Source organism: Ylistrum balloti, unplaced genomic scaffold (assembly GCF_031769215.1).
Source record: "Ylistrum balloti isolate Yb309-2 unplaced genomic scaffold, AGI_CSIRO_Ybal_v1 Utg369802, whole genome shotgun sequence".
Classification (NCBI taxonomy): Eukaryota; Metazoa; Mollusca; class Bivalvia; order Pectinida; family Pectinidae; genus Ylistrum; species Ylistrum balloti.
The window spans coordinates 1,844,403-1,870,985 of record NW_026781979.1 but is presented as its reverse complement, the minus strand read 5'-3'; the positions used below and the strand labels follow the sequence as shown (position 1 = coordinate 1,870,985).

General features: G+C 39.3%; 1 protein-coding gene across 1 annotated transcript in view; it reads left to right on the top strand.

The window, feature by feature from the left end:
* The first annotated feature begins 2,305 nt into the window (after positions 1-2,305).
* The window catches only part of LOC132544602 (ras association domain-containing protein 2-like), a 37,247-nt gene continuing 12,969 nt past the window's right edge, over positions 2,306-26,583 (top strand). Inside the window, exons 1-3 of the mRNA XM_060208221.1 lie at positions 2,306-2,348; positions 16,381-16,475; positions 22,991-23,286. Of these exons, the coding sequence (XP_060064204.1) occupies positions 2,306-2,348; positions 16,381-16,475; positions 22,991-23,286 (434 nt within the window). The remainder of the gene's footprint in view (positions 2,349-16,380; positions 16,476-22,990; positions 23,287-26,583) is intronic.

Here is a 26,583-nt window from a genome sequence, read left to right as displayed (position 1 = left end):
AACCCACGGCTCTTGTTCAGGTGTAAGAAACCCACGGCTATTGTTCAGGTGTAAGATAACCCACGGCTATTGTTCAGGTGTACGATAACCCACGGCTCTTGTTCAGGTGTAAGAAACCCACGGCTCTTGTTCAGGTGTAAGAAACCCACGGCTCTTGCTCAGGTGTAAGATAACCCACGGCTATTGTTCAGGTGTACGATAACCCACGGCTATTGTTCAGGTGTAAGAAACCCACGGCTATTGTTCAGGTGTAAGAAACCCACGGCTATTGTTCAGGTGTAAGAAACCCACGGCTCTTGTTCAGGTGTAAGAAACCCACGGCTCTTGTTCAGGTGTAAGAAACCCACGGCTATTGTTCAGGTGTAAGTTCAGGTGTAAGAAACCCACGGCTATTGTTCAGGTGTAAGATAACACAAGGCTATTGTTCAGCTGTAAGAAAACCACGGCTATGGTTCAGGTGTAAGATAACAAACGGCTCTTGTTCAGGTGTAAGAAACCCACGGCTATTGTTCAGGTTCAGGCTCTTGTTCAGGTGTAAGAAACCCACGGCTATTGTTCAGGTGTAAGAAACCCACGGCTATTTTTTAGGTGTAAGAAACCCATTGTTCAGGTGTAAGAAACCCACGGCTATTGTTCAGGTGTAAGATAACCCACGGCTATTTTTCAGGTGTAAGAAACCCACGGCTATTGTTCAGGTGTAAGAAACCCACGGCTATTGTTCAGGTGTAAGATAACCTTGTTCAGGTGTAAGAAACCCACGGCTATTGTTCAGGTGTAGGTGTAGAAACCCACGGCTATTGTTCAGGTGTAAGAAACCCACGGCTATTGTTCAGGTGTAAGAAACCCACGGCTATTGTTCAGGTGTAAGAAACCCACGGCTATTGTTCAGGTGTAAGAAACCCACGGCTATTGTTCAGGTGTAAGATAACCCACGGCTATTGTTCAGGTGTAAGAAAACCCACGGCTATTGTTCAGGTGTAAGAAACCCACGGCTATTGTTCAGTTCAGTTCAGTGTAAGAAACCCACGGCTATTGTTCAGGTGTAAGAAACCCACGGCTATTGTTCAGGTGTAAGAAACCCACGGCTATTGTTCAGGTGTAAGAAACCCACGGCTATTGTTCAGGTGTAAGAAACCCACGGCTATGGTTCAGGTGTAAGATAACCCACGGCTCTTGTTCAGGTGTAAGAAACCCACGGCTATTGTTCAGGTGTAAGAAAACCACGGCTATTGTTCAGGTGTAAGAAACCCACGGCTATTGTTCAGGTGTAAGATAACCCACGGCTATGGTTCAGGTGTAAGAAACCCACGGCTATTGTTCAGGTGTACGATAACCCACCGCTATTGTTCAGGTGTAAGAAACCCACCGCTATTGTTCAGGTGTAAGATAACTCACGGCTCTTGTTCAGGTGTAAGAAACCCACGGCTATTGTTCAGGTGTAAGAAACCCACGGCTATTGTTCAGGTGTAAGAAACCCACGGCTACAGTCTTCACAGGTGTAAGATTAGCCATTACGGCTACTGTCCAGGTTTCAAAAAAAAAACAAACACTCGGCTACGCTCCTGGTGTAAAAAGACGTTTACCTCAGGTTACGGCTACTGTTCGGATTTAAAATAACTCAGTAAATGCCGACCGAGTTCCAAACATTTCTATGGTAAGTACCCGTCCAGTTTTTAGCTACCGGTCGAGTACACAGTGCTTCAGTGTCAGATTGCTAGCTATTTTGGGCAAATATTGTCTTGTCCCAGCGGCGTCCTCTACAGTATTATGTATCTAGTTCGGTTCAATGATTTGAAGTAGACATATCTGCTGTAAAATCTCATGTACCATAGGGTGAAGTTCGGTATTGGGTTCTGTCCTGTTACGACGGTGAAATCCACCTGTGTTTTGTTTTAGTATGAACTCGTGTCTGTATAAGCGCTGAGGCCTATCCATACTAAAAATAGGCTGATGTACTTAGTATAATCCCAATATAATTTATTACACACATTCTACTAGGGCTCGATAGCTGAACTGTGTGTATTTGACCTGGGATTTTTCATAGATAGTTTACAGGAGAGGACACAGTGACAGGATTGTAAGGTAGAACGTGCGTGCTGCAGGTCCTGTTCAAAACAACCAGCCAACTACACGTAGCAGTAGAGATATAGCTGTGGGACGGAATGAAAATCGAAGACGTGAAGATCAGAATCGATTGGGTTCGGCTATTGTTGGTTTGATGAACGTCTCCAACACCAGTGCCAGGCTCATTCCAGCCTCCTCGGCAAACATGGTGTGATTGTTACCATTCTTGGGATTATCTACAATGAATACAGTATGTTCCAAATGTGAAAAACCCGTGTACTTCGGTAAGTAAACAAAACTGATTATGCCTTTTTTTTTAAAAAAAACATTACACACATGACAATGTGATTTAAAAGTAGTAATGTACTACACGTGTGTACAACTCTGCTGGTGTATGAAACATAGAAAGACGGAGTTGAGAGAGTAAATCGGTGGAGGGACAGATGACATTACCACATTCCGAGTTTATGATCAGGCAGGAGAGAAATCAATTACGGATAACTAATTAAAAAAGTAATTCAATATCGATTAACTGTCATACCATCACGCATTCATCTGACACACTACCTTGGCGTTATAGTACCACGCGAACGCTAACAAGCACATAACCTATTGTTATCTTTCGATTAAATTATTTAAATGTACTATTACAATCACGTGTGTATACCACTAACTTAGGGCGTGTGTCTGATTTCACTTACACATGTATTTAAAAGAACGCGTGCTTGAGGCCGAGTTCAAGCATTTCTCAAAAATACTTCATACATTATTCACACATGTGCCTGTTAAAATGCTGTATACGGAATCGTCAGAATTTTAAAACTGATACTGTTACACGCACATCACCTTTAGGGAATGCGTGTCAGTGTCTACATACAAAAGACGGTCGTTTTCAGATGTAGTGAAAAAACAATACATATATGATATAAAATAGACACGTGTGTGTAGAAATGAAACAGACACCCTAGAGCAATATTACTTCAAGGGTGTCTCCAGTGCTGAAAGGACGTTATATTTGTTCATCATATGCATGCATGACTGATTTCAGGATATGTACGTCAAGGGTAACCTGTCATCATCAATGATGAAGCTTATCGTGACAGTAATGTGATCCCAAACTGGTGACGATTGATATAGTTGACAGATCACACTCAATTATACACCAAATATGGCCTTTTAAGTATAACACATAATCACCGTAATCTGTACCACACTATATGTAACAGGAGAATGCATCACTCCTATTTAATGTCCCCATGTCTGTTTTATTGTGTTGATATACTGGGCGTTTCTATATTGTTAGTTGACGTACAGCGAATATGCCAGATTATTTCTTACTCCGCAAAATGTTAGGTCGCTTCACTTCAGTTTATGTTACAATGTATTTATGTACCTTCTAGCATATGTACATGTCAGACCTGCTGGTGACTATTGTCATTGTTGTGCTGCTGTTGAACAGTGGAAATCTCCGTGGAACGACAGCAGTCTCAAGTTTGTCCACGAAACTAAATGCACATTTTAGTCTCTATGTATGCAATAGTTATGATTTAATTTGAGCAAAGCGACACGTGTTGTTTATCCTCTATCTTAAACAACTCGGACCTTTTACCCCCTGCATTGGTCGCGGATTTCTTAAGGTGTTGATAGTTGCTCTAAAGACTCGCATGTTTATTGTTCTAAACGACTTAAATGTTGGTTGTCCTGTAGGACTCGTGTGTTGACCTAAACGACTCGTGTGTTGACGGTCCTAAACGACTCATATGTTGATTGTCATGAATAACTCGTTTGTTGATCTGAACGACTCGCATGTTTATTGTTCTGAACGAGTCTTATTTTTTTGTTGTCCTGAAGGACTCATCTGTTGATCTAAACGACTCGTGTGTTGATGGTTCAATACCCCTCGTTTGTTGATTGTTCTAAACGACTCATATGTTGGTTGTCCTGAAGGATTCATCTGTTGATCTAAACGACTCGTGTGTTGATGGTTCAATACCCCTCGTTTGTCGATTGTTCTAAACGACTCATATGTTGGTTGTCATGAATGACTCGTCTGTTGATCTACATGACTCGTGTGTTGACTGTTCTAAACTACTCATATGTTGGTTAACCGAAATGACTCATCTGTTGATCTAAACCACTCGTTTGTTGATTGTTCTAATCGACTCATAAGTTGATTGTATTGTTGAACTGGTGTGTTGATTTTTCTAATCGTCGTGTGTGTTGATTACTCTAAACGACTCAATTATTGTTCCACCACTTCTGAACCATGTTTGTCCTTAACGACCCATGTGTTGTCCTCCCGTGCTATAGCAGGAGTGTCCTGAAGGACTCGTGTGTTGTCCTCTACTTCTATAACAGGAGTGTCCTGAAGAACTCGTGTGTTGTCCTCTACCTCTATAACTAGAGTGTCATGAAGAACTCGTGTGTTGTCCTCTACTTCTATAACTGGAGTGTCCTGAAGAACTCGTGTGTTGTCCTCTACTTCTATAACAGGTGTGCCCTGAAGAACTCGTGTGTTGTCCTCTACCTCAATAACTAGAGTGTCATGAAGAACTCGTGTGTTGTCCTCTACTTCTATAACTGGAGTGTCCTGAAGAACTCTTGTGTTGTCCTCTACTTCTATAACAGGAGTGCCCTGAAGAACTCGTGTGTTGTCCTCTACCTCAATAACTAGAGTGTCATGAAGAACTCGTGTGTTGTCCTCTACTTCTATAACTGGAGTGTCCTGAAGAACTCTTGTGTTGTCCTCTACTTCTATAACAGGAGTGCCCTGAAGAACTCGTGTGTTGTCCTCTACCTCAATAACTGGAGTGTCCTTATGGACTTGTGTGTTGTCCTCTATTTCTGGAAGAACTCGTGTGTTGTCCTCTTCTTCTATAGCTTGAGTGCCCTGAAAGCCTTGAGTGTTGCCCTCTACGTCTATAACAGGAGTGTCCTGAAGGACTCGAGTGTTGTCCTCTATTTCTGTAACAGGAGTGCCCTGAAGGACTCGAGTTTTGCCCTCTACCTCTTTAACTTAACCGTAGGGCTGTGGTTTCTTAACTGGAAGTAAAATATTCGTTATAACAGTTTGAGTTTCCTTTCGTCTTTGTTTCCTGGTATCCAAATTGTCTGAAGTGCGTAGATCTTATGAAAAGATGAATACTTAATATATATGGTTCCATTTCCTTGGTTTTTTGTTTGTTTGTTTGTTTTTGTTCATCATCCTGAAATACCTGAAATAAATGTCTACCTCTACGTATAATAACTTTGATGTTTTGGTTTTAGAATATCCTTTGTTTTGCTGTAAAACGGTAATTGAAAGTGCGGATGGATTTGTTACTGTATTGTTATACGATCTACTAGTAATTAAATTCAGATATTGGCGGAGATACATCCATCATTGACTCATCCCTGTGAAAAGACCTATTCCATTAGTGATTAGGAATGGTGTATACGGTTGTAAGAGAGCAAACCCATTTAGAAGTAACACTAGCAAAAGGTTTTGACGCCAAGGAATACACCAAGGGATATAGATACACCGATCCTTGGAATGAAGGTTGACTCGGGTGCTGACGGTAAGCATTTGACTAACACTATGGGTTCTATAAGTCACACGACACTTATAGTCAGTCTCTAGAAGATAAGCCATCGATCGCGAGGTAAACATCGTGGTGACCTTAAACTTAGGATGCCACAGAAGCGGATTTGTTGCTGCAATGCCGATATATTCTCCATGTTGGTTTTTTTGTGCGTAGCATTGATATAAATTATTAAGAGGACAAGCTAGATATTCATTGATTTCTTATTTGTGCTGTTAAAGCAGAATATTTCGAGATTTGGAGTATGAATAATGACACATGTACATGAAAATCTGGTGGTTACCAAAAACCTGACTTCCTTTCGGTCACAGCATGGGAACCGTTCACAGTAAAACCACACAGGCGACGAGCAAATCTCTCTTCTGCTTCCACACGTACCCAGGCCACAAAGGTAGGATTCTTACCAAGACACTGAAGGTAGGGGATTGGTGGGTCTTTTGACAACTGTAGATGTGCACGAAGGTCAGATGCTGCTAGCAATAAGAAAGCTATATTTATTACACCAGTTCAGTTGTAGACGGAGCAGAGAGGTAGACTGCTGAAAATGTTGTATTTTGGAATGTTAGCCGTTAAAGTCAGAGCAGTGAAATAAGAATGTATAATCATTATATTGAGCTTCATAGACGACGCAAATTTCAGTTGTAAATTACATACATTTTGACATTACTTTCGTTCACCTTATATTTTCCAAGGTACACCTAGGACTTTATTGATCAGCATCACAGGCGATAACTAGAAGGACGAAACAGCTGTTAATGTAGTTTAATTCGTTATTTGGCTCGACTGTATATAATTCTAAATTTGTATTAAAATGTGTTATTCACTTGTGCGTAAAGTTATGTGAAATATATCAGGTAAAAAGCTTAGGTTGTGTCACAGATACCTGGCAACAGAGACAGAACTGTCTCACAGATACCCGGCAACAGAGGTAGAATTGTGTCACAGATACCTGGCAACAGAGACAGTTCAACAGATACCTGGCAACAGAGACAGAACTGTCTCACAGATACCCGGCAACAGAGGTAGAATTGTGTTACAGATACCTAGCAACAGAGGTAGAATTGTGTCACAGATACCCGGCAACATAGGTAGAATTGTGCCACAGATAACCGGCAATAGAGGTAGAATTGTGTCACAGATACCCGGCAACATAGGTAGAATCGTGTCACAGATACCCGGCAACAGAGGTAGAATTGTGCCACAGATACCCCGGCAACAGAGGAAGAATCGTGTCACAGATACCCGGCAACAGAGGTAGAATTGTGTCACAGATACCCCGGCAATAGAGATAGAATTGTGTCACAGATACTTAGCAACATATCTTTTTGTAGTATTCGATCACAGATAACCGGCAACAAAGGTAGAATTGTTTGCGCTGGTCAGTGACAGACACATAGCCTACCTAGTCCGACTCTAAGTCAAAATGTATGCTAGAACTTGGTTCTCTGTAAACACTGTAAATCTTCTGTGAAATTTTATTTGATGTCCAGTGTAGAGTGACCTCGTAAATCTCCTGCCCACAGCTACGACAGCAGTCCTTGTCCAAAGCACTGGCAATAGCGACATCATGTCCATATCTTCCGATATCATAAATCAAGCAAGTTAGCTCGTGTTATGATTGCACACTTCATTTTTTTATTAACGTATACTGTTTTTTTAGACATATGTTGTCTTGTCAGCTATTTTCCAATGGCTACATATGAAATGTCATTCATCAGAGCGTACATGCTGCTAAATAGAGCGGTATTTGATACGTTCAGATTCAATGCCATTGTCAGTGATATTGTGGAATTTCTATATGTAGACGCAGCGTGTATAGCTTAGTAATAAGTAGAAAGGGAAGTTGTTATTTTGTAGAGATAAAAAACGCAAAACACAGAAAAATGACAATGTGTTGAAATCACGCTAGGTGTATGATGTATATAGGAAAAATGGGTTCTTATCGAGGATTCCATGTCATTGTTGATAGTGCCGTGCTTATAAATGTGACCCAGTTGTCATGCTTTCTATAAGTCCATGTGATGGGTCGTTACTGAGGAATATCATTAAAGTCTCTAAGGCACCACGAAAAACAAGCGACGGAACTCTACAATAGGAAAATTAAGAGTATAATTTGTAATTCTTAATCAGTCTTACATTTGTCTCTGATTACACTGGAACCCAAAGAATGATAAAAGATAATTCAGGAAGTGGAACTCTCCAGTTATTGATTGCCATGGTTACGTGAACCATATTGTTTACAATGTTTGTACTGCAGCCTCCCTGATGAGAACGATTCCCTCGAGAACCAACATTATCAATGCCATTAAAACGCATTGCCTCAAAGAAGCTTTCATATGAATAATTACTTCATCTTTGACGTGTAACGGAACTGAAGCTAGGTCATACGTGTAACATAATTGTAGATAGATCATAGGTGTAACGGGACTGAAGTTATGTCATACGTGTAACGGGACTGAAGGTAAGTCATACGTGTAACGGGACTATAGGTAGATAATTCGTGTAACGGGTCTGAAGGTAGGTCACACGTGTAACAGGACTGAAGGTAGGTCATACGTGTAACATAATTGTAGATAGGTCATACGTGTAACGGGACTGAATGTAGGTCATACGTGTAACATAATTGTAGATAGGTCATACGTGTAACGGGACTGAAGGTAGGTCATACGTGTAACGGGACTGTAGGTAGGTCATACGTGTAACATAATTGTATGTAGGTCATACGTGTAACGGGACTGTAGATTTATTGCCATGCAATGTACTTGGAACGGAACTAAAGGGACTGTAGGCCTTTGGTTTGCACTACTCTTCTAGTTTTTTGTTTCATTTTTAACTCGTTTAAAAATTAGCTTAGCTGGAGTCCGAAGGTGGTCGTCTTTATGACTATTACATCATACGCTTTTCTACATGTACAAGAAGCTGCATGTGGTTTGATTACAGCGAAGCTCCACCATCACATCAAATACTGTATCTGCTCATGTCAGGCCATAGCCTAATTTGTTTAAATAAGTGAGATCGTCTCTTGTGACCCGTTTAGATCGACGAAATGCAAGAAAGTTGAAGCAAAATGAATACATAGGTATAAAGCATCTTTTCAGAAGAAATCACCAATAACGACTTCAGTTATAATATGTAATTCCGTACATGGCATGTGTTATTCTGAAGACATGAAAATAGGTAATGTGCTGTATCGGAATGATAGCGAGCATTCGCATTGCTTTTCAAACAAAAAACTTTGAAACTTTAAGTTTGTGCTTTAGAAAGTATCAAAATCGTGTTCCATGGTCTTTAGTATCTATAGCTGCACAACCTCTTTACTCTTTGCACTTACATAATCACACATATTTAGACACATACATGGCGGAGGACTTTATATCGAGGTCACGGGGTAATTTGTTTGTTACTGATGGAAAACAATGGTAACAAAGTTCATGACTGGTCCAGAAATGTATGACAACGACCTAGCAATGTACAGACATGGTCCATCAATGTATGGCAACGACCTAACAATGTACAGACATGGTCCAGCAATGTATGTCAACGACCAAACAATGTACAGACATGGTCCAGCAATGTATGGCAACGACCAAACAATGTACAGACATGGTCCAGCAATGTATGGTAACGACCTAACAATGTACAGACAAGGTCCAGTAATGTATAGCAACGACCTAACAATGTACAGACATGGTCCAGCAATGTATGGCAACGACCAAACAATGTACAGACATGGTCCAGCAATGTATGGCAACGACCAAACAATGTACAGACATGGTCCAGCAATGTATGGCAACGACCAAACAATGTACAGACATGGTCCAGCAATGTATGGTAACGACCAAACAATGTACAGACAAGGTCCAGTAATGTATGGCAACGACGTAACAATGTACAGACATGGTCCAGCATTGTATGTCAACGACCAAACAATGTACAGACATGGTCCAGCAATGTATGGTAACGACCTAACAATGTACAGACAAGGTCCAGCAATGTATGGCAACGACCAAACAATGTACAGACATGGTCCAGCAATGTATGGCAACGACCAAACAATGTACAGACAAGGTCCAGTAATGTATGGCAACGACGTAACAATGTACAGACATGGTCCAGCATTGTATGTCAACGACCAAACAATGTACAGACATGGTCCAGCAATGTATGGCAACGACCAAACAATGTACAGACATGGCCCAGCAATGTATGGCAACGGCATAAAAATGCACGGCGAAGGTCCAACGTTGTACAATAAAGTATTTTCCGAAGTCCAGTGCTGTATGGGCAAGACCAAATAAGGTATGACATTGTCCAACGATGTTTAATATTGTCCGGACATGACCGTATGAGATACAAACGATGTCCAACGATGTACAGATATGGTCTAACAATGTTAAATAATGCATAGGTATGGTCCAATGATCTCCCATCATGACCAACAGTACGAGATCCAGTCACGCGAGTTATGCCATCGATCTGAAAGAGACCACTAAGGTATTGGCTTTCATAATGTTTTTTTCTGTGTAAAATCTATTTTTGTTATAAGCGAAGCTCGGTTGAATTATTGATAACCGAGATGACACGAATGTAGATACAATGTAATGTAGTGCCGATGGTGTTGAGATCATGCAGCGTAGAATGGTACTACCTGGCATTCACCCATGCTTGTGACTCGTAGTTATTAGGACACAAATATATGTAAAAAAACAGTCTTGTTGTTTCCCGAGGTTGCTTTTTATAACATATATATTTCTAAATAAACCAGCTGGTATGTACATGTATCTTATTTGATATAATATCATTACATAACAGGTACCTTTTCTATTACATATGTACGTCTGTGTCATATTGTTATGTGAATATGTAAAGTTCACAGAGAGGTAACGGTTCTCTATCAGTTCTAACGACGCTTTAAAACTGATGTAACTTTATATAATATGGCTCCAAATAGCTGAAGACTTTTATTGTCCAATTCTAACAGTGGCCTGCTCCATTTAGAATACAGCAGGCCTGTCGATTACAAACTGTCAAAAGTTGGGGCGATATAACCATTAGAATATATAGGTATGATGATTTCATTCGCTGAATCGGCTGATTAATATTTAAAAATCATAAACAAGAGCGAGTTGTACAATTGTACAGCGACCGGTCCCTAATAACGAAGTATGTACGTATTCGTGCAGGAGATAAAGTGATTTATTGTATGGTATTGTTGACTCATTCCACGTATAAAATCGCAGCGATTTTGTAATTTTAACAGTTCCTGAACGGTAAGCGATATTGTGTACCTGGTGTGTCTGTCCGATAGGTGTATTGGGTTTGTAAATATTGACCAGTTTCCTTCAGTTTATTTACACACATACAAAGATGTGTTTAACCCTGTCGGAACCTAAACCCAGAAGTTTGTCATTAGAAACACGTTCCAACCTTATCAAGTATTACTTACGATCCCCTTTACATTGTGTTAACAACACTGTTTTTTCCGGAAAACATACTTTTCTTTCGTATAGTTTCTGTTTTTGTACAGCAGGTCCTACAGAACATTGTCAGGTAAAACTATGTTACTCCTTTTGGGATCAAAGATAAAATTGTAATTACGGATTGATGACTGTGAAACATGTTCTTTTTAATCTATTAACTAGCAAGTAAGCCGCAGGTATTCATTGAACCGTCCGTCGTATTCAATCTTCGTAACAGACTTGTTTAGCCTACAGGCTTACAACTCACAATTCATTAATCTGTTATTATACACCAGGTCAACTTACACTACTCTCACGTTCCTCCTACTGGACTACTGACCGACTCATTGCATAATGTCCGTGGTCAAGTCCATCCTACTGGACTACTGACCGACTCATTGCATAATGTCCGTGGTCAAGTCCATCCTACTGGACTACTGACCGACTCATTGCATAATGTCCGTGGTCAAGTCCATCCTACTGGACTACTGACCGACTCATTGTATAATGTCCGTGGTCAAGTCCATCCTACTGGACTACTGACCGACTCATTGTACAATGTCCGTGGTCAAGTCCATCCTACTGGAGTACTCACTCACTCATTGTATAATGTCCGTGGTCAAGTCCATCCTACTGGACTACTGACCGACTCATTGTACAATGTCCGTGGTCAAGTCCATCCTACTGGACTACTGACCGACTCATTGTATAATGTCCGTGGTCAAGTCCATCCTACTGGACTACTGACCGACTCATTGCATAATGTCCGTGGTCAAGTCCATCCTACTGGACTACTGACCGACTCATTGTACAGTGTCCGTGGTCAAGTCCATCCTACTGGACTACTGACCGACTCATTGCATAATGTCCGTGGTCAAGTCCATCCTACTGGACTACTGACCGACTCATTGTATAATGTCCGTGGTCAAGTCCATCCTACTGGACTACTGACCGACTCATTGTATAATGTCCGTGGTCAAGTCCATCCTACTGGACTACTGACCGACTCATTGCATAATGTCCGTGGTCAAGTCCATCCTACTGGACTACTGACCGACTCATTGTATAATGTCCGTGGTCAAGTCCATCCTACTGGACTACTGACCGACTCATTGCATAATGTCCGTGGTCAAGTCCATCCTACTGGACTACTGACCGACTCATTGTATAATGTCCGTGGTCAAGTCCATCCTACTGGACTACTGACCGACTCATTGTATAATGTCCGTGGTCAAGTCCATCCTACTGGACTACTGACCGACTCATTGTATAATGTCCGTGGTCAAGTCCATCCTACTGGACTACTCACTCACTCATTGTATAATGTCCGTGGTCAAGTCATTCCTACTGGACTACTGACCGACTCATTGTACAATGTCCGTGGTCAAGTCCATCCTACTGGACTACTGACCGACTCATTGTACAATGTCCGTGGTCAAGTCCATCCTACTGGAGTACTCACTCACTCATTGTATAATGTCCGTGGTCAAGTCCATCCTACTGGACTACTGACCGACTCATTGCATAATGTCCGTGGTCAAGTCCATCCTACTGGAACTGACCGACTCATTGTATAATGTCCGTGGTCAAGTCCATCCTATTGGACTACTCACTCACTCATTGTATAATGTCCGTGGTCAAGTCATTCCTACTGGACTACTGACCGACTCATTGTATAATGTCCTTGGTCAAGTCCATCCTACTGGACTACTGACCGACTCATTGTACAATGTCCGTGGTCAAGTCCATCCTACTGGAGTACTCACTCACTCATTGTATAATGTCCGTGGTCAAGTCCATCCTACTGGACTACTGACCGACTCATTGCATAATGTCCGTGGTCAAGTCCATCCTACTGGACTACTGACCGACTCATTGTATAATGTCCGTGGTCAAGTCCATCCTATTGGACTACTCACTCACTCATTGTATAATGTCCGTGGTCAAGTCATTCCTACTGGACTACTGACCGACTCATTGTATAATGTCCTTGGTCAAGTCCATCCTACTGGACTACTGACCGACTCATTGTACAATGTCCGTGGTCAAGTCCATCCTACTGGAGTACTCACTCACTCATTGTACAATGTCCGTGGTCAAGTCCATCCTACTGGAGTACTCACTCACTCATTGCATAATGTCCGTGGTCAAGTCCATCCTACTGGACTACTGACCGACTCATTGTATAATGTCCGTGGTCAAGTCCATCCTACTGGACTACTCACTCACTCATTGTATAATGTCCGTGGTCAAGTCATTCCTACTGGACTACTGACCGACTCATTGTACAATGTCCGTGGTCAAGTCCATCCTACTGGACTACTGACCGACTCATTGTACAATGTCCGTGGTCAAGTCCATCCTACTGGAGTACTCACTCACTCATTGTATAATGTCCGTGGTCAAGTCCATCCTACTGGACTACTGACCGACTCATTGTATAATGTCCGTGGTCAAGTCCATCCTACTGGACTACTGACCGACTCATTGTACAATGTCCGTGGTCAAGTCCATCCTACTGGAGTACTCACTCACTCACTGTATAATGTCCGTGGTCAAGTCCATCCTACTGGACTACTGACCGACTCATTGTATAATGTCCGTGGTCAAGTTCATCCTACTGGACTACTGACCGACTCATTGTACAACGTCCGTGGTCAAGTCCATCCTACTGGACTACTGACCGACTCATTGTACAATGTGCGTGGTCAAGTCCATCTTACTGGAGTACTCACTCACTCACTGTATAATGTCCGTGGTCAAGTCCATCCTACTGGACTACTCACTCACTCATTGTATAATGTCCGTGGTCAAGTCATTCCTATTGGACTACTGACCGACTCATTGTACAATGTCCGTGGTCAAGTCCATCCTACTGGACTACTGACCGACTCATTGTACAATGTCCGTGGTCAAGTCCATCTTACTGGAGTACTCACTCACTCATTGTAAAATGTCCGTGGTCAGGTTTATAGTATAATGTCCATGGTCAGGTTAATTGTTAAATGTCCATGGTCAGGTTTATAGTATAATGTCCATGGTAAGGTTTATAGTATAATGTCCATGGTCAGGTTAATTGTTAAATGTCCATGGTCAGGTTTATAGTATAATGTCCATGGTAAGGTTTATTGTATAATGTCCATGGTCAGGTTAATTGTTAAATGTCCATGGTCAGGTTTATAGTATAATGTCCATGGTAAGGTTTATTGTATAATGTCCATGGTCAGGTTAATTGTTAAATGTCCATGGTCAGGTTTATTGTTAAATGTCCATGGTAAGGTTTATAGTATAATGTCCATGGTCAGGTTAATTGTTAAATGTCCATGGTCAGGTTTATTGTTAAATGTCCATGGTCAGGTTTATTGTTAAATGTCCATGGTCAGGTTAATTGTTAAATGTCCATGGTCAGGTTTATTGTTAAATGTCCATGGTCAGGTTTATTGTTAAATGTCCATGGTCAGGTTTATTGTTAAATGTCCATGGTCAGGTTTATTGTTAAATGTCCATGGTCAGGTTTATTGTTAAATGTCCATGGTCAGGTTTATTGTATAATGTCCATGGTCAGGTTTATTGTTAAATGTCCATGGTCAGGTTAATTGTTAAATGTCCATGGTCAGGTTTATTGTTAAATGTCCATGGTCAGGTTTATTGTTAAATGTCCATGGTCAGGTTTATTGTTAAATGTCCATGGTCAGGTTAATTGTTAAATGTCCATGGTCAAGTTTATTGTTAAATGTCCATGGTCAGGTTAATTGTTAAATGTCCATGGTCAGGTTTATTGTATAATGTCCATGCATGGTCAGGTTTATCCTACATAACTTTATAGGGTGATAATAGGTAATTGGTTTTCAGAAAGATGATGCCTTACTTTTACGGTTTTTGTTTTATAAAAACCTATCACTAATCTTGAATCTGATATGCTTGTCAGAATGATGATATTGATATAATATAACGTAAAGATAAGATAAACAAATGACGTCACCTAGTCCTGAGCACCCTCAGACGTGTTGTTTGGTTAAAAAAGTGACCACACTAGTCCCGTATGCCAGTTTTAAAGAGGCCTCGTCTCACCCCTATGCTGTTCATACAGATCTAGGTTCTTTTTTTTTCTACACGAAGTCTCTGTGACGTGAAGTTGACATTTAGCTGAAAGCTTTGTTTTACCCGTGCTACCTGTTTACTGTAAATACACGTTAAACATTGAATTCGTAGTGACAAAATAAAATAGCAATGTTTGAACAAGTCGAGTGGACGATCTATCAAAGTTGAGTCTAAAGCAATGCTTCCTGGTATGCCATACTGTTAAACAAACCAATAGGTGTTTGTAACTAAATCGTTTGTTTGCCCTCTCTCAGACTAATTCTACTCGAGTTGTCAGACAACGTTTACTTGTTGCTTTGTAATAGTATTTGTTCTGATAATTGACAGTCCTAATGTCACGTATATTGGTGTGTCAAATACAAATACAGAAAATGCAAAATTTGGACGTGTCTTATCTCTCTGCAATATGTTTACTCGGATCTGTTCAAAAGCGTAATGAAACCGTTTGTTAGAAAATAATTTTCCTGTTTGAATATATTCATGCAATATTAGTTATTTTAATTTTTACTCTTATGTGATTTTACAGAGTGTACTTTAAGTTAATACGGAAGAAGAACAAAGCAAATACCGATATTACAATAAAATATCAATTAAAACTCAGATTTGAGTAAAATAGGGCAAACTTTCATCAGGCTCTTACAAATGTATAAGGTGAATAAGACCAGATGTTCCTGAGGAGTAAGCGCCCTCTGCTTCGCAGACGACACCTGCCTTGTAAATCTTGGTCAATTTGAGTATTTTTGTGAATAATCTCACGTTCCCAAATGAGAACAAGGTAAACAATAACGTAATCACAATACATATTAACGAGCATTAAACACGTCTAACTTTATTTCACACACGAAAATAAATTTCATCCCAATGAGATGAATATGACGCCCGTTAAAGTTGACAAAATCTAATACATTTAGGAATCGTCCAGATATCGAAAGTTAGAATTTGGAGTAAAAAACAAGACATCAAGGACATCCCCAAGAGGAGGGAGCTTTGTGATCTGTACCTCTCTGTATCTAATTTCTGTACGATATAAGTCATTGTCAGTGACCCACTGTTAATGTTCATTGGATAGTACAGAATCGTGTAAAGTGTTCCTAGCGTTTTTGTGGGTGCATCGTGTTAACTTCGGCATATAAATACGTGTAAACCTTCATTAATAAACTTTTCCTCTGTTGCAGCTGAACGCAAAACTTCTTTGGGCAAGAACTGGCACCCGTCATGTTTAAAATGTGAAGAATGTGGTAAAATCTTAGCACCTGGTGCACATGCAGAGGTAAGTATTTTCTGACGTCACGCCAGGTTTTGGTCAATCAAACTTGACAGAATATAATTCATTGACTGTCCTATGCCTGAAGTGGTCAGTTGTGCTCTAGTCCTATATGCGTAGGTCTGTCAGATCATACTTGCTTTACATGCACACAGAACAAAATTGAATCTGTAGCATGACATTCTCATGAGACCATTGACAGTGAACTCAATAGAATACACATATGTGTCCCAATCATTTGATTTCAATGAAGTCTTATCATATATAACCGTATGTTGGTAATGAACTCGGTGAATATATCGTCTTCAATAAAGTCTGAAGCACTGTGCATTTGTGTGTTTGCATTATGGACAAAGTGATTGCAGTTAGATGACCTTGTCCCTGTGAAGTTTCAACCATCGGATCATCATGATGAATCCTTATTAGCTGCTCATAACCTAGGGCCATTAAGAACCGAATTGTGTACAGCAAAGACGTGCTGTTTATAGCTTAAGTATATAACATAAGACAAATTGAATCGATAGTGTATAGTAACGTGTGAAATGTCCCTACGTCTGTACATATTACAGCATCTGTCCGTATGTCTGTAATTCTGTACCGTCATACACTGTAAACACTGTTCGCATGATACCTGGTTAAGACAACAGAAGCTATATATATGACAGTCGTTTACCGATAAAGAGTCGATTTTAAAATAGCTCTACGATCGATCGACTGTCGTGCATGTGTCACTCAGACCGAGTTAAATACGGATGCATCTCGATATTTCAGTATATCTTCTGTGGGCTATTTCTGTCACTAAATTGCTTGATCTAAATACATGTGTTTACATCACAACCGGTGGGTCATTGTTGATACCACTAATAGACTAAAGGTGAGGTCAGTTAAATACGTTTCTTTTCCTAATCTGTTATAGGTGTTCAGTTCAATTGAATTTTTTCGTGTAATGGAATTCATTAAGTGTAGGATGATGGTGATAGAGATATGTGTCAGTGTGGATTACTGATTCCACTCATAAGCGGCATTGGCGAAGTTTATCGATATTTTATGGACATTGTGAATCACCGCACGGGAGATGTTCGAATGTCTATCGATGACTATTTAATTTGATACAATAAGACTTCATCCATGGCCTCAAGGCAGACAAGGGTGTGGCACAGAGTGTCGTGGAATAGCATTCCAAACTGTTTTATTTGATGTGCGGGGAGATCAGTTTTTGGACCTTGCTATTGTTAGATCGTAACCCTTTCCTGTCGCTGTAGATGTATATCAAATGGGTTATAACAGATCGAATATGCAAAAAGAAAAGATAAACATCACCTCGACAACGAAACTAGTATTAACTGCAATAAAAATAATATTGCGAGCAGTGCACGTGCCTCCGGTTACCATCATTGTTGATTCGTTCTACTCTTAATCCGCGTTTCAATCTTCCCCGGAGTGACAGCAATGGCGAATAATTTGAGTGTCACAGAGAAAGAGATAAAAAGTTAGCTTTGTGATTTTATAAAAAAAATTACGTTTTTTCCCTATAAATTATTTCCTCCTGGATGTCGGTGATGAACCCAGCAGATTCAGAACCCCTATTGATTTGCCGCTGAAGCGCCGAGATTAACACTGCCATCACAGAGAATACATGTCAATTAAGGACTACTGCTGACTGTCTTATATATGGTGTTGTAAAGGATAATTCAACTAGATTTATAAAAGTTTGTTTTTGCAATTATTGCAGAAATTTTATGAATAATGGCGTTCTTAAACATTTATGAAAAGGAATAAGTAAACAATGTAATAATTATATAATAAATCTAAAGTAAATATTTCCTGAATGGCCATTTATGTCTTGACAGGCATGTAATGATAATAACAACAATAGTAATGATTGTGGAGGCTGTCTTTTCTTTTGTATGCGTGTAATTCCAGGATGATAAACTTGCTTTGAATATTTCCTGTACAGATGTATGCAAATCAAATGTGCTTATGGGAAGGTTGTTTCGGGGCAAATCGATTTGGTATTCGAATGCACAATGTGATGTAGGGATCACGTGGTTTTGAAGCAGACGGGATCTGGTGAGAATAAATCCTAGGGCTTTTTCTTTTTACGGTGAATTAGGCGAATATCACAACAGGGACGTGGCAATCGATCGCTTGGCGTCAAACAGGTGATTTGGACACTGATAAAGCGAGCTGGACCACATGATCAATACGCGAGTTAACGTTAGTTCCAACACAATTCTATCATGGAGTGTCGCGAGGTCCCAAGATAAATAGCATAAGGTGTCACCATATCGGGAATCTCCCGGTGTAGCCCTTCCATACTGCCCTCTGCCACGGAATGTCGTGACGTCAGCGGTCCTCCATTACCTTTTCGTGGTACTTTGCTAAACACGTGTTGCATCCTACCAGTTGACGATAAATTGCAACAGCACTTAAAACAATTAATAATGTTGAGATATCGGACATTGCCTGTCGCTGTTGAATCCTCAGAAATCCCTCATAACACCCGTGTGTTATATAATCGTGATGGTGACATTCCAGCAGTCAGCTGATGAAAGCATTAAACCGTTCCCTGAAAATCGTTGATCCAAGCCCGGGAAATCAATAATTTCAAAAGTAATTAAAGATGATGAGAACATATTGTGACGTCACTATAAATTGCTATGCTTTTCCAGCGTATTACACAGTAAACGTTTACTGATAATCGGTAGCTCATCACTGATACCCTTTGATACAAACATACCTCATTTTACCAAAGGAATTTCCTTATCTCTACGTATCATATTGTCTACTGTTGTCACTACGCTTGGAAACTCTTTGTGAAACTCATTTTTCAAATAAATGCTTAGAGCTGACAGACTTTGGAAGTGGAGTTATCAAGTGCTAGTGACAGCACAATGTCAAGCATAACACCATGCTACTTAAACCTCTTCATCTTATGGCGAATGTTGTGTCAGATGTATACGGTGCCCTACGATCGATAGTGTTGTAGCCTGCAGGTGCTCGATTTGCTGATCATTGCCTCCGCTGTGGGTAATGTATTCCAGCACATATTGAGTTCCTATTGCAATGAAACTCGGCAGTAAAAAGTGTAATCTGTGTCAACTATTCACGAACCGTTCTAACAACATCACTTACGTTTACATCCATACATATCATTCTACACTGAAATCTGCAATCTTAATTGAAATCTTAGTGTAACGTCAATAAAGCTCATTTTGTCAGTGGCGTTTGTGGACATGATGGGATATATTATATCCCTGATAAACTGATTCGTGTTAATTGGTGCTGATCATTATCCGTAAGTGAATCAACTCTCTATCACACGTTGCAAGTCAATGTTGGTTACTCACAAGTACTGAAAAAAGATGAACACATGATTGAGATACAAACGAGATAGTGAACTTACAATTTGTACATAATGTCAGCAATCGAACTAACGTAAGGCCTGCATATTTCTAACAGTCGAGTTAATGAAACGTCTGACATACATGATACTATAAGGTCGTACATGTGGTATCAGTCGGAACAGCTTTACTGTAGGTCATCAAATACTGGTTATTATGAAGTAGGTCATCAAATACTGGTTATTCTGAAGTAGGTAATCAAATACTGGTTATTATGTAGTATGTCATCAAATACTGGTTATTATGAAGTAGGTCATCAAATACTGGTTATTATGTAGTAGGTCATCAAATACTGGTTATTATGAAGTAGGTCATCAACAACTGGTTATTATGAAATAGGTCATCAACCACTGGTTATTATGAAGATGGTCATCAAATACTGGGTTTTGTGAAGAACATGTTGGTCATTAAATACTGGTTATGATGAAGAAGGCCTTCAGCCATTAGTTATTATGAAGTAGGTCATTATTCACTTGTTATTACGAAGTAGGTCGTCAGCCATTGGTTATTACGAAGTAGGTTAGAAATCACTTGTTATTATGAAGTAGGTCAACATCTACTTGTTATTACGAAGTAGGTCGTCAGCCATTGGTTATTACGAAGTAGGTCATCAGACGAGTTATCATGAGGCAGTTATGTACGCTATCAACAACCGCACACTTTTTCAAACCACAGTACTTGTTGTGGAAAGGCTTCATTTCATACAATCAAAAGAGTATGAATGTATCAAACTGCTTATCGTGCTACACTCTCGTCTTCCTTGATGTATTCAAGATATCTGATCAGATTTAATTCTGTTCCACTTAATGCAACGTAAATTTATATTGAAATGGCTGTCTGTCGTCTTTGCCCTACATGTATAAGCGGCAGACACGCAATTATTGAGATTTGTGAAAGATGAGGGATCAGTCTCCAGTGTGGACAAGAACAGTATACTGGGGATAGCTAACTAAAGGGTCCAGGTCCCAAACCAGTCATTAGTCCAATCTACATGACGTCAGCCGTGCTAGACATCTCGGCGTTTAGTGCCGATTTATATCTGTAGTTCCGGTCCAGACAACGCCAGTAAATCGCTCCAGCTGAAGAACAAATGATGTTTTCCAGCCTCATCAGCCAGGGCATACAACATTATACACGGAAATATTCTTAACTTAAGGGAGCATTGTTAACGTCTTTCTTCATATTGGCATTAGCTACATTGGAAGGTCTGGCTTCAAATGGCATCTTCAGTTGTAAGCATGCAATATAAAGTTGTTTATGTCGAAATATACGGTCGCTTAATAGACTTTCGCGTCGGTTGCCTTTTCTCCTCACGAACAAATAATTGTGACAAATCCTGTCTGTGTCTAGTCAGAATTCAAATATTTGAGATAGAGGATATGGTTCCACAAGCAAATCGCTGCCAACCTATCGGCTTACAAAGAAATGTACGTTCCAAATAAAAATATATGTATTCATATCAGAGTCAAATGTCTTTGATAAATCGTGTATAATTCAATGAACGTTTAGTCAGGACTGTTCGCGTGGCCTAGAGTAAGATCACATTTTTTGATTCCATTGCAACGCTCGGTATCTCCAACAAGACAAAAGACATGTAAAATATGTACATGCAACGATGACAATGCACTCTTTCAACATGCTGTCTGCATATACGTAAGTGGGACACGGTGAGATAGTTTGTATAAGGGAAATCGATTAAAATGTGTATATATGTATTATAGTAGATAGCTGTGCAGTGTACAAGTGCTGCAGTTTAATTCATACAATGTTCCCGAAACTGAATATACTCTAAATTGAGTTAAACAATCTATTGACAAAAACTCTCGCTTGTATAATGTCTATATTTTCTGCTGGAAATCGATATATGAACGGAAGGTTGTATGGATAGCATTGGGTTCAGCTGAACGGGACATGGTTTATAGGGAAGAAACGTTGGTTTCATATAACCAATATTGTGTCGCGTGTCATACAGTGCGGAGATTGGAAGTTCAAAAATGTACTGCATCGGGTCTATATTATAAATGATTACTTTAATGGAAATGTTTTTGTTTTTGATTTTTTTCACAAGTTAAGTCGCTCTTTATATCTTACAATGCTAAGTTTGATTCTTTTGATAAGCTGTTTTCAACGTTTGACAAATTCTTACGTGCAGCAGCAATTTTTTAGATGTTGATGTGACAGGCTGGGTCGTGATTACTGTCTATTTAAAAACCAAGTGTTTTAATATTAATGTATGATAGCGAAACTCCTTACTCCTTACGTAGAAACCCAAATCCTTTGATGAAATTCAAGTATGTCCAAACGTACTAACTGCCGACCCTAGATTTTGCGTCCACTTTTTAATTCGTACCACCACGGACTTAGATATCAAAGATCGTTAATGTTTAATCAAAACTAAAATTAATTTGTGACCGCATGGTTCCAGTTATGCTAACCTTGCAACTGCATGTATGTATCTTAGGTCAAAGGGTCAAGATGATCTATTGCGATCGTACGCCGTCCGCCGTCCGTAAACTTTTGCTTTAAAACACTACTCCTGCTTAACGCCTTGGTGGTTTTCAACCAAATTAGGTCTGAAACATCATTGGGGCGGAGGATCATTTCTTAAAATCATAAATTTGATTCAACCCCTAGGAACTTGGGGGCGGGACCCCAAGAGGGGAAATTAGACAATATTTTGCTTCAAAACTTAGGGACGGGGCTACAAAAGGAGCAGTTAGTCGATATTTTGCTTTAGAATGCTACTCCTTCTTAATGCCTCGGTGAATTGCAACCAAATTTGATCTGAAACAGTGTTGTAAATGTGTTATCATTTCTTGAATTCAGAAAGTTGATTTGACCCCTAGAGACCTGAGAGTGAGGCCCCAAATTGGAAATAATTTTGCTTTAAAACGCTAATATTCTGCCTTAGTGCTTGAACGGATTTATATCTTATGTGGTCTGGAATATCATCACGGGAATTCATCAGATTTGTCAGACTAAATTTCTTCAGTTTTGTGGTTTGCCCATCCATGTATCGATTGTCAGATGACCATTAAGGGCCATGACCCTCTTGTTGTAGTTGCATACATTTCTCTTCTCTATAGATAAATTCTAATGTGTACACTTGTGTTTCAGCACAAGGGATTGCCGTACTGTCACCGACCGTGCTACGCTGCTCTTTTTGGACCTCAGATGGTCGGTTATGGGTCAAATGTCCATTCTCCGGCCAACTACAGAAAGAGTGGTGACCATGGTACTTTGTATAACGAGGAACTGCCGTCTTTCGCCCCTAAAATGGTTTACGAAGTTCAGGTGAACGACAAGCAGACAGAAGTAATTCGGCGAAGATCGGATGTGTATTCTAGTCAGACTGTCTTATCGTCTATAGAGTCAGATACCCCAATGTCTGTACCTCAGTTTGATTCGGAAACGTAAGTTCATTGGATTAAAAACAAAACAAAACGCAACAGTAATGGTGACGTCACCAATGACGTAGTCAATACTAGTCTGACCATATGGTAGGTGATATGGTATTTAACTTTTTTCAATGTTTTGATAAAAATATTTTCGTTATCTTTCTTCCCTAAAAACGGGTACCTACACTAAGGGATTAAATTTCTGTATGATGAAAACGTTTGGATATAGTTGGTCAAGTCATTGCTGTATGGTATACTGTTGGTTTTGTTGTGGACTTTATGTGCATAGAAATCATTTTCTGTACTTTATGAAGCCAATCTAAATTTTTTAAAATAAAATAAAAATAAGATTGATAAAGTATCACTCTGTGGTCTGTGAATTAGTGGAGACTGCATGTGTACTCCCAATATTATAATCATATTCACTTACTCAAAGGTGGACCCTGTATAGTGTACATTATCTTTAAATTGAAACACACACATCCACAAGCGGACAAAAAGAACGTAAATTTTATAATACAGATCACACGATGGTGGTCACCAAAGTCCCTCAGAGATATCGGATTTTTTTTTCGATTTGGTGAAATGTTTCTGAAATATCTTGATATCATTTTGTAGCTAAATATAGATCTCGAAAAACTAGCACTTGTATTATACGTATAGTTTCCATGGATTTTACCAAACAGCTTCCTCTAAATAATGTTAGCTAATTTTGGTAAAAGATGTTAATTCAGTACGAGTTACGCCCCCTTACCAGGAAATGAGGATGGAGAATGTAAGCCCGATAGAGGTCAGTGTGTATTAGGCCTATGTGTTGATGGAGTGACTGGTCGGCAGGTAGGCCCTAAGGATGACATCGAAGAAGCTCACAAGGTGACTACTGATAATGCATTATACTTATTTACTTACCTATTAATCAGTTATCCTCAGTTTAAATACACATGCAGCATTGAGACTGAAATGTAGCAGTGCACGTGGTCTTGCAAGTTGCTTTGATGTTGTTGACACCCGTAGAGACGTGTGTCAAATTTTATTTTCTATACTCTAAACTATTAAGTCTGACGTACAGACTTGTGTTATGTTGTCGTTTTGATAGTTGTGCCATTAGTATTCCTTCGTAAAGCTATTCTTATGGTGCAGCCAGACTTGTTCATCAGCAGATATCTAAACTATAAAAAGACCCTCGCCTAGATACGAGAACGATCCATTTGGGAATGAAATCTGTCCTGTCTAGGCATATAGGGATTTATCTGCCACTGCCAAATTCTTGTTAGTGAGAATAGAATAAACGTTTGAAATGATACCAAGAAAATACACAAACTAATAGCAGTATGTACAGTACACGTATAAACATTACAGTAGACACAGTTAACTTTATCTGGGTCTTGGTTTGCACACTAAGATTTATACTTATAAACATTTTATCATCATCAACTTGAAATGGATGCTGCAGGGAATATTGTAATATATTTTTAAAAGTATGATTGTTGAAGTTACCTCCCTTTACGATTTAGGAACCTCTTGATTCCAATCCCCGAAAAGATGTTTAATCATTTGTCAATGACTCCCCTGTTTTGCTGTCAGAAATAGATTTGTTATGAAATTATCAAATGGAAAACAGTGATAATGGAAAAGGGTATTGTAGAAAAGTGTAATCAAACAGTACTATAGGAAAGGGAAATCAATATGAATCTTACTCATGCTTAAACAAACATTACCAATTCAGCTTTCCACACTTCTTCTATCCTGAAGTCGCCTTCTCAACAAATGTATGCAAATGCACATTTTTGATGCAGGAAAGAGAGGAGAGAGATGAGCAAAAAGTATCTTTATAAATGTACAGTATTGATAAGCCCATGTCTGAGTTATCTCCCTTAAAATATATAAAGATAATGTCATGATGTCTCACTTATGTGATAAAATAACATTTGATTCCATGGAAAATGAATTTTCTAACTTATCAATTTGACAGGTTTGATGGTGAGAAGCTAAGGAATTTAATATAAAGCTTGTTTGACAATTGGACAGTTTTGGTACTTCATTTGGGAAAGATTTTGTTTCATTGTCGATAAAATTACCTGGTATACACTCATCATTCTTAATACCATGTTTAATTTGTTTCAACATTGGCATGTACATATCTGGATGTGCATTATGTGATTAACATTTCAACATTCATCACAGAGTTTTAAGAAAGGATAATCTGAGACATTAAGTCTCCTTATGAATTTTAAGGAAATTATATTTCAGCTTATGCTGAAGACCTTCAAGGGAGATAACTATATATGATCATCTGATGAAGCTTTCATTACCTGTTTTGGATAAATCTTACTTTTCACCTTTGAAACTTGTAAAACTACAGTAAGATCTACATATGATTATAATATACTACCATTGGGGATCAAACCTGTTTTTCCCAGCTTCATATTGAACTGAACATAGCCTAGCAATTAGATTTAAAGGGTAATTTCTACTAATTTGAAGGTTGACGCAAAAGTTCACTTTAGAAGAAAAGAAAAGTCCACACTTTACAGCATTGTCTCTGAAAGGAAGTGCTGGTTCATTATGATCTATTTATGTTACACAGATTGTAGTTTTCATGCATTATATTGTGACTTCAAAATTACTTGTACCTTGACAAGGTAAATACTGTTAATGATAGATTAAGTTTATAAATATAGGAAACAATATTCTATTTAGTATACAGTAACCATTTATACTATCATTTTACATCCAACACATTTGATGTGGGACCTTGAGTATACAAAACTGGCATTCTGCATGTCGACTTATTACATGCCTGCTCTCTTAAGTGCTTGATTGTTGGTCTGTTTTCATTCAGTAATGATATGGTTGATGTTTGTCACTGGAACTTTGCCAGTGTCTAGTCTACCCATTTAGTACTTCGCCAGCTTTGTTTATCAGATGTTTATTGGCTGCCTAGCTCTAATAGGAGAGAAATTTGATAGGACTAGCCAAGATTCAAAGTTGTGACCTAGCAAACTCAAACAAGGTGTATTCATACCTGGTTGTTAATGAGCATGCAACTCTCCACCAAGCAAAGCATACACAAAAACGTGCATGTGTACATGTACCTGTTAGATTGAACATTAGTGTACATGTACCTTTTTGATTGAACATTAGTGTACATGTACCTGTCAGATTGAACTTTAGTGTACATGTACCTGTCAGATTGAACATTAGTGTACATGTATCTGTCAGATTGAACCTTAGTGTACATGTACCTTTTTGAATGAACCTTACTGTATATGTACCTGTCAGATTGAACCTTAATGTACATGTACCTGTCAG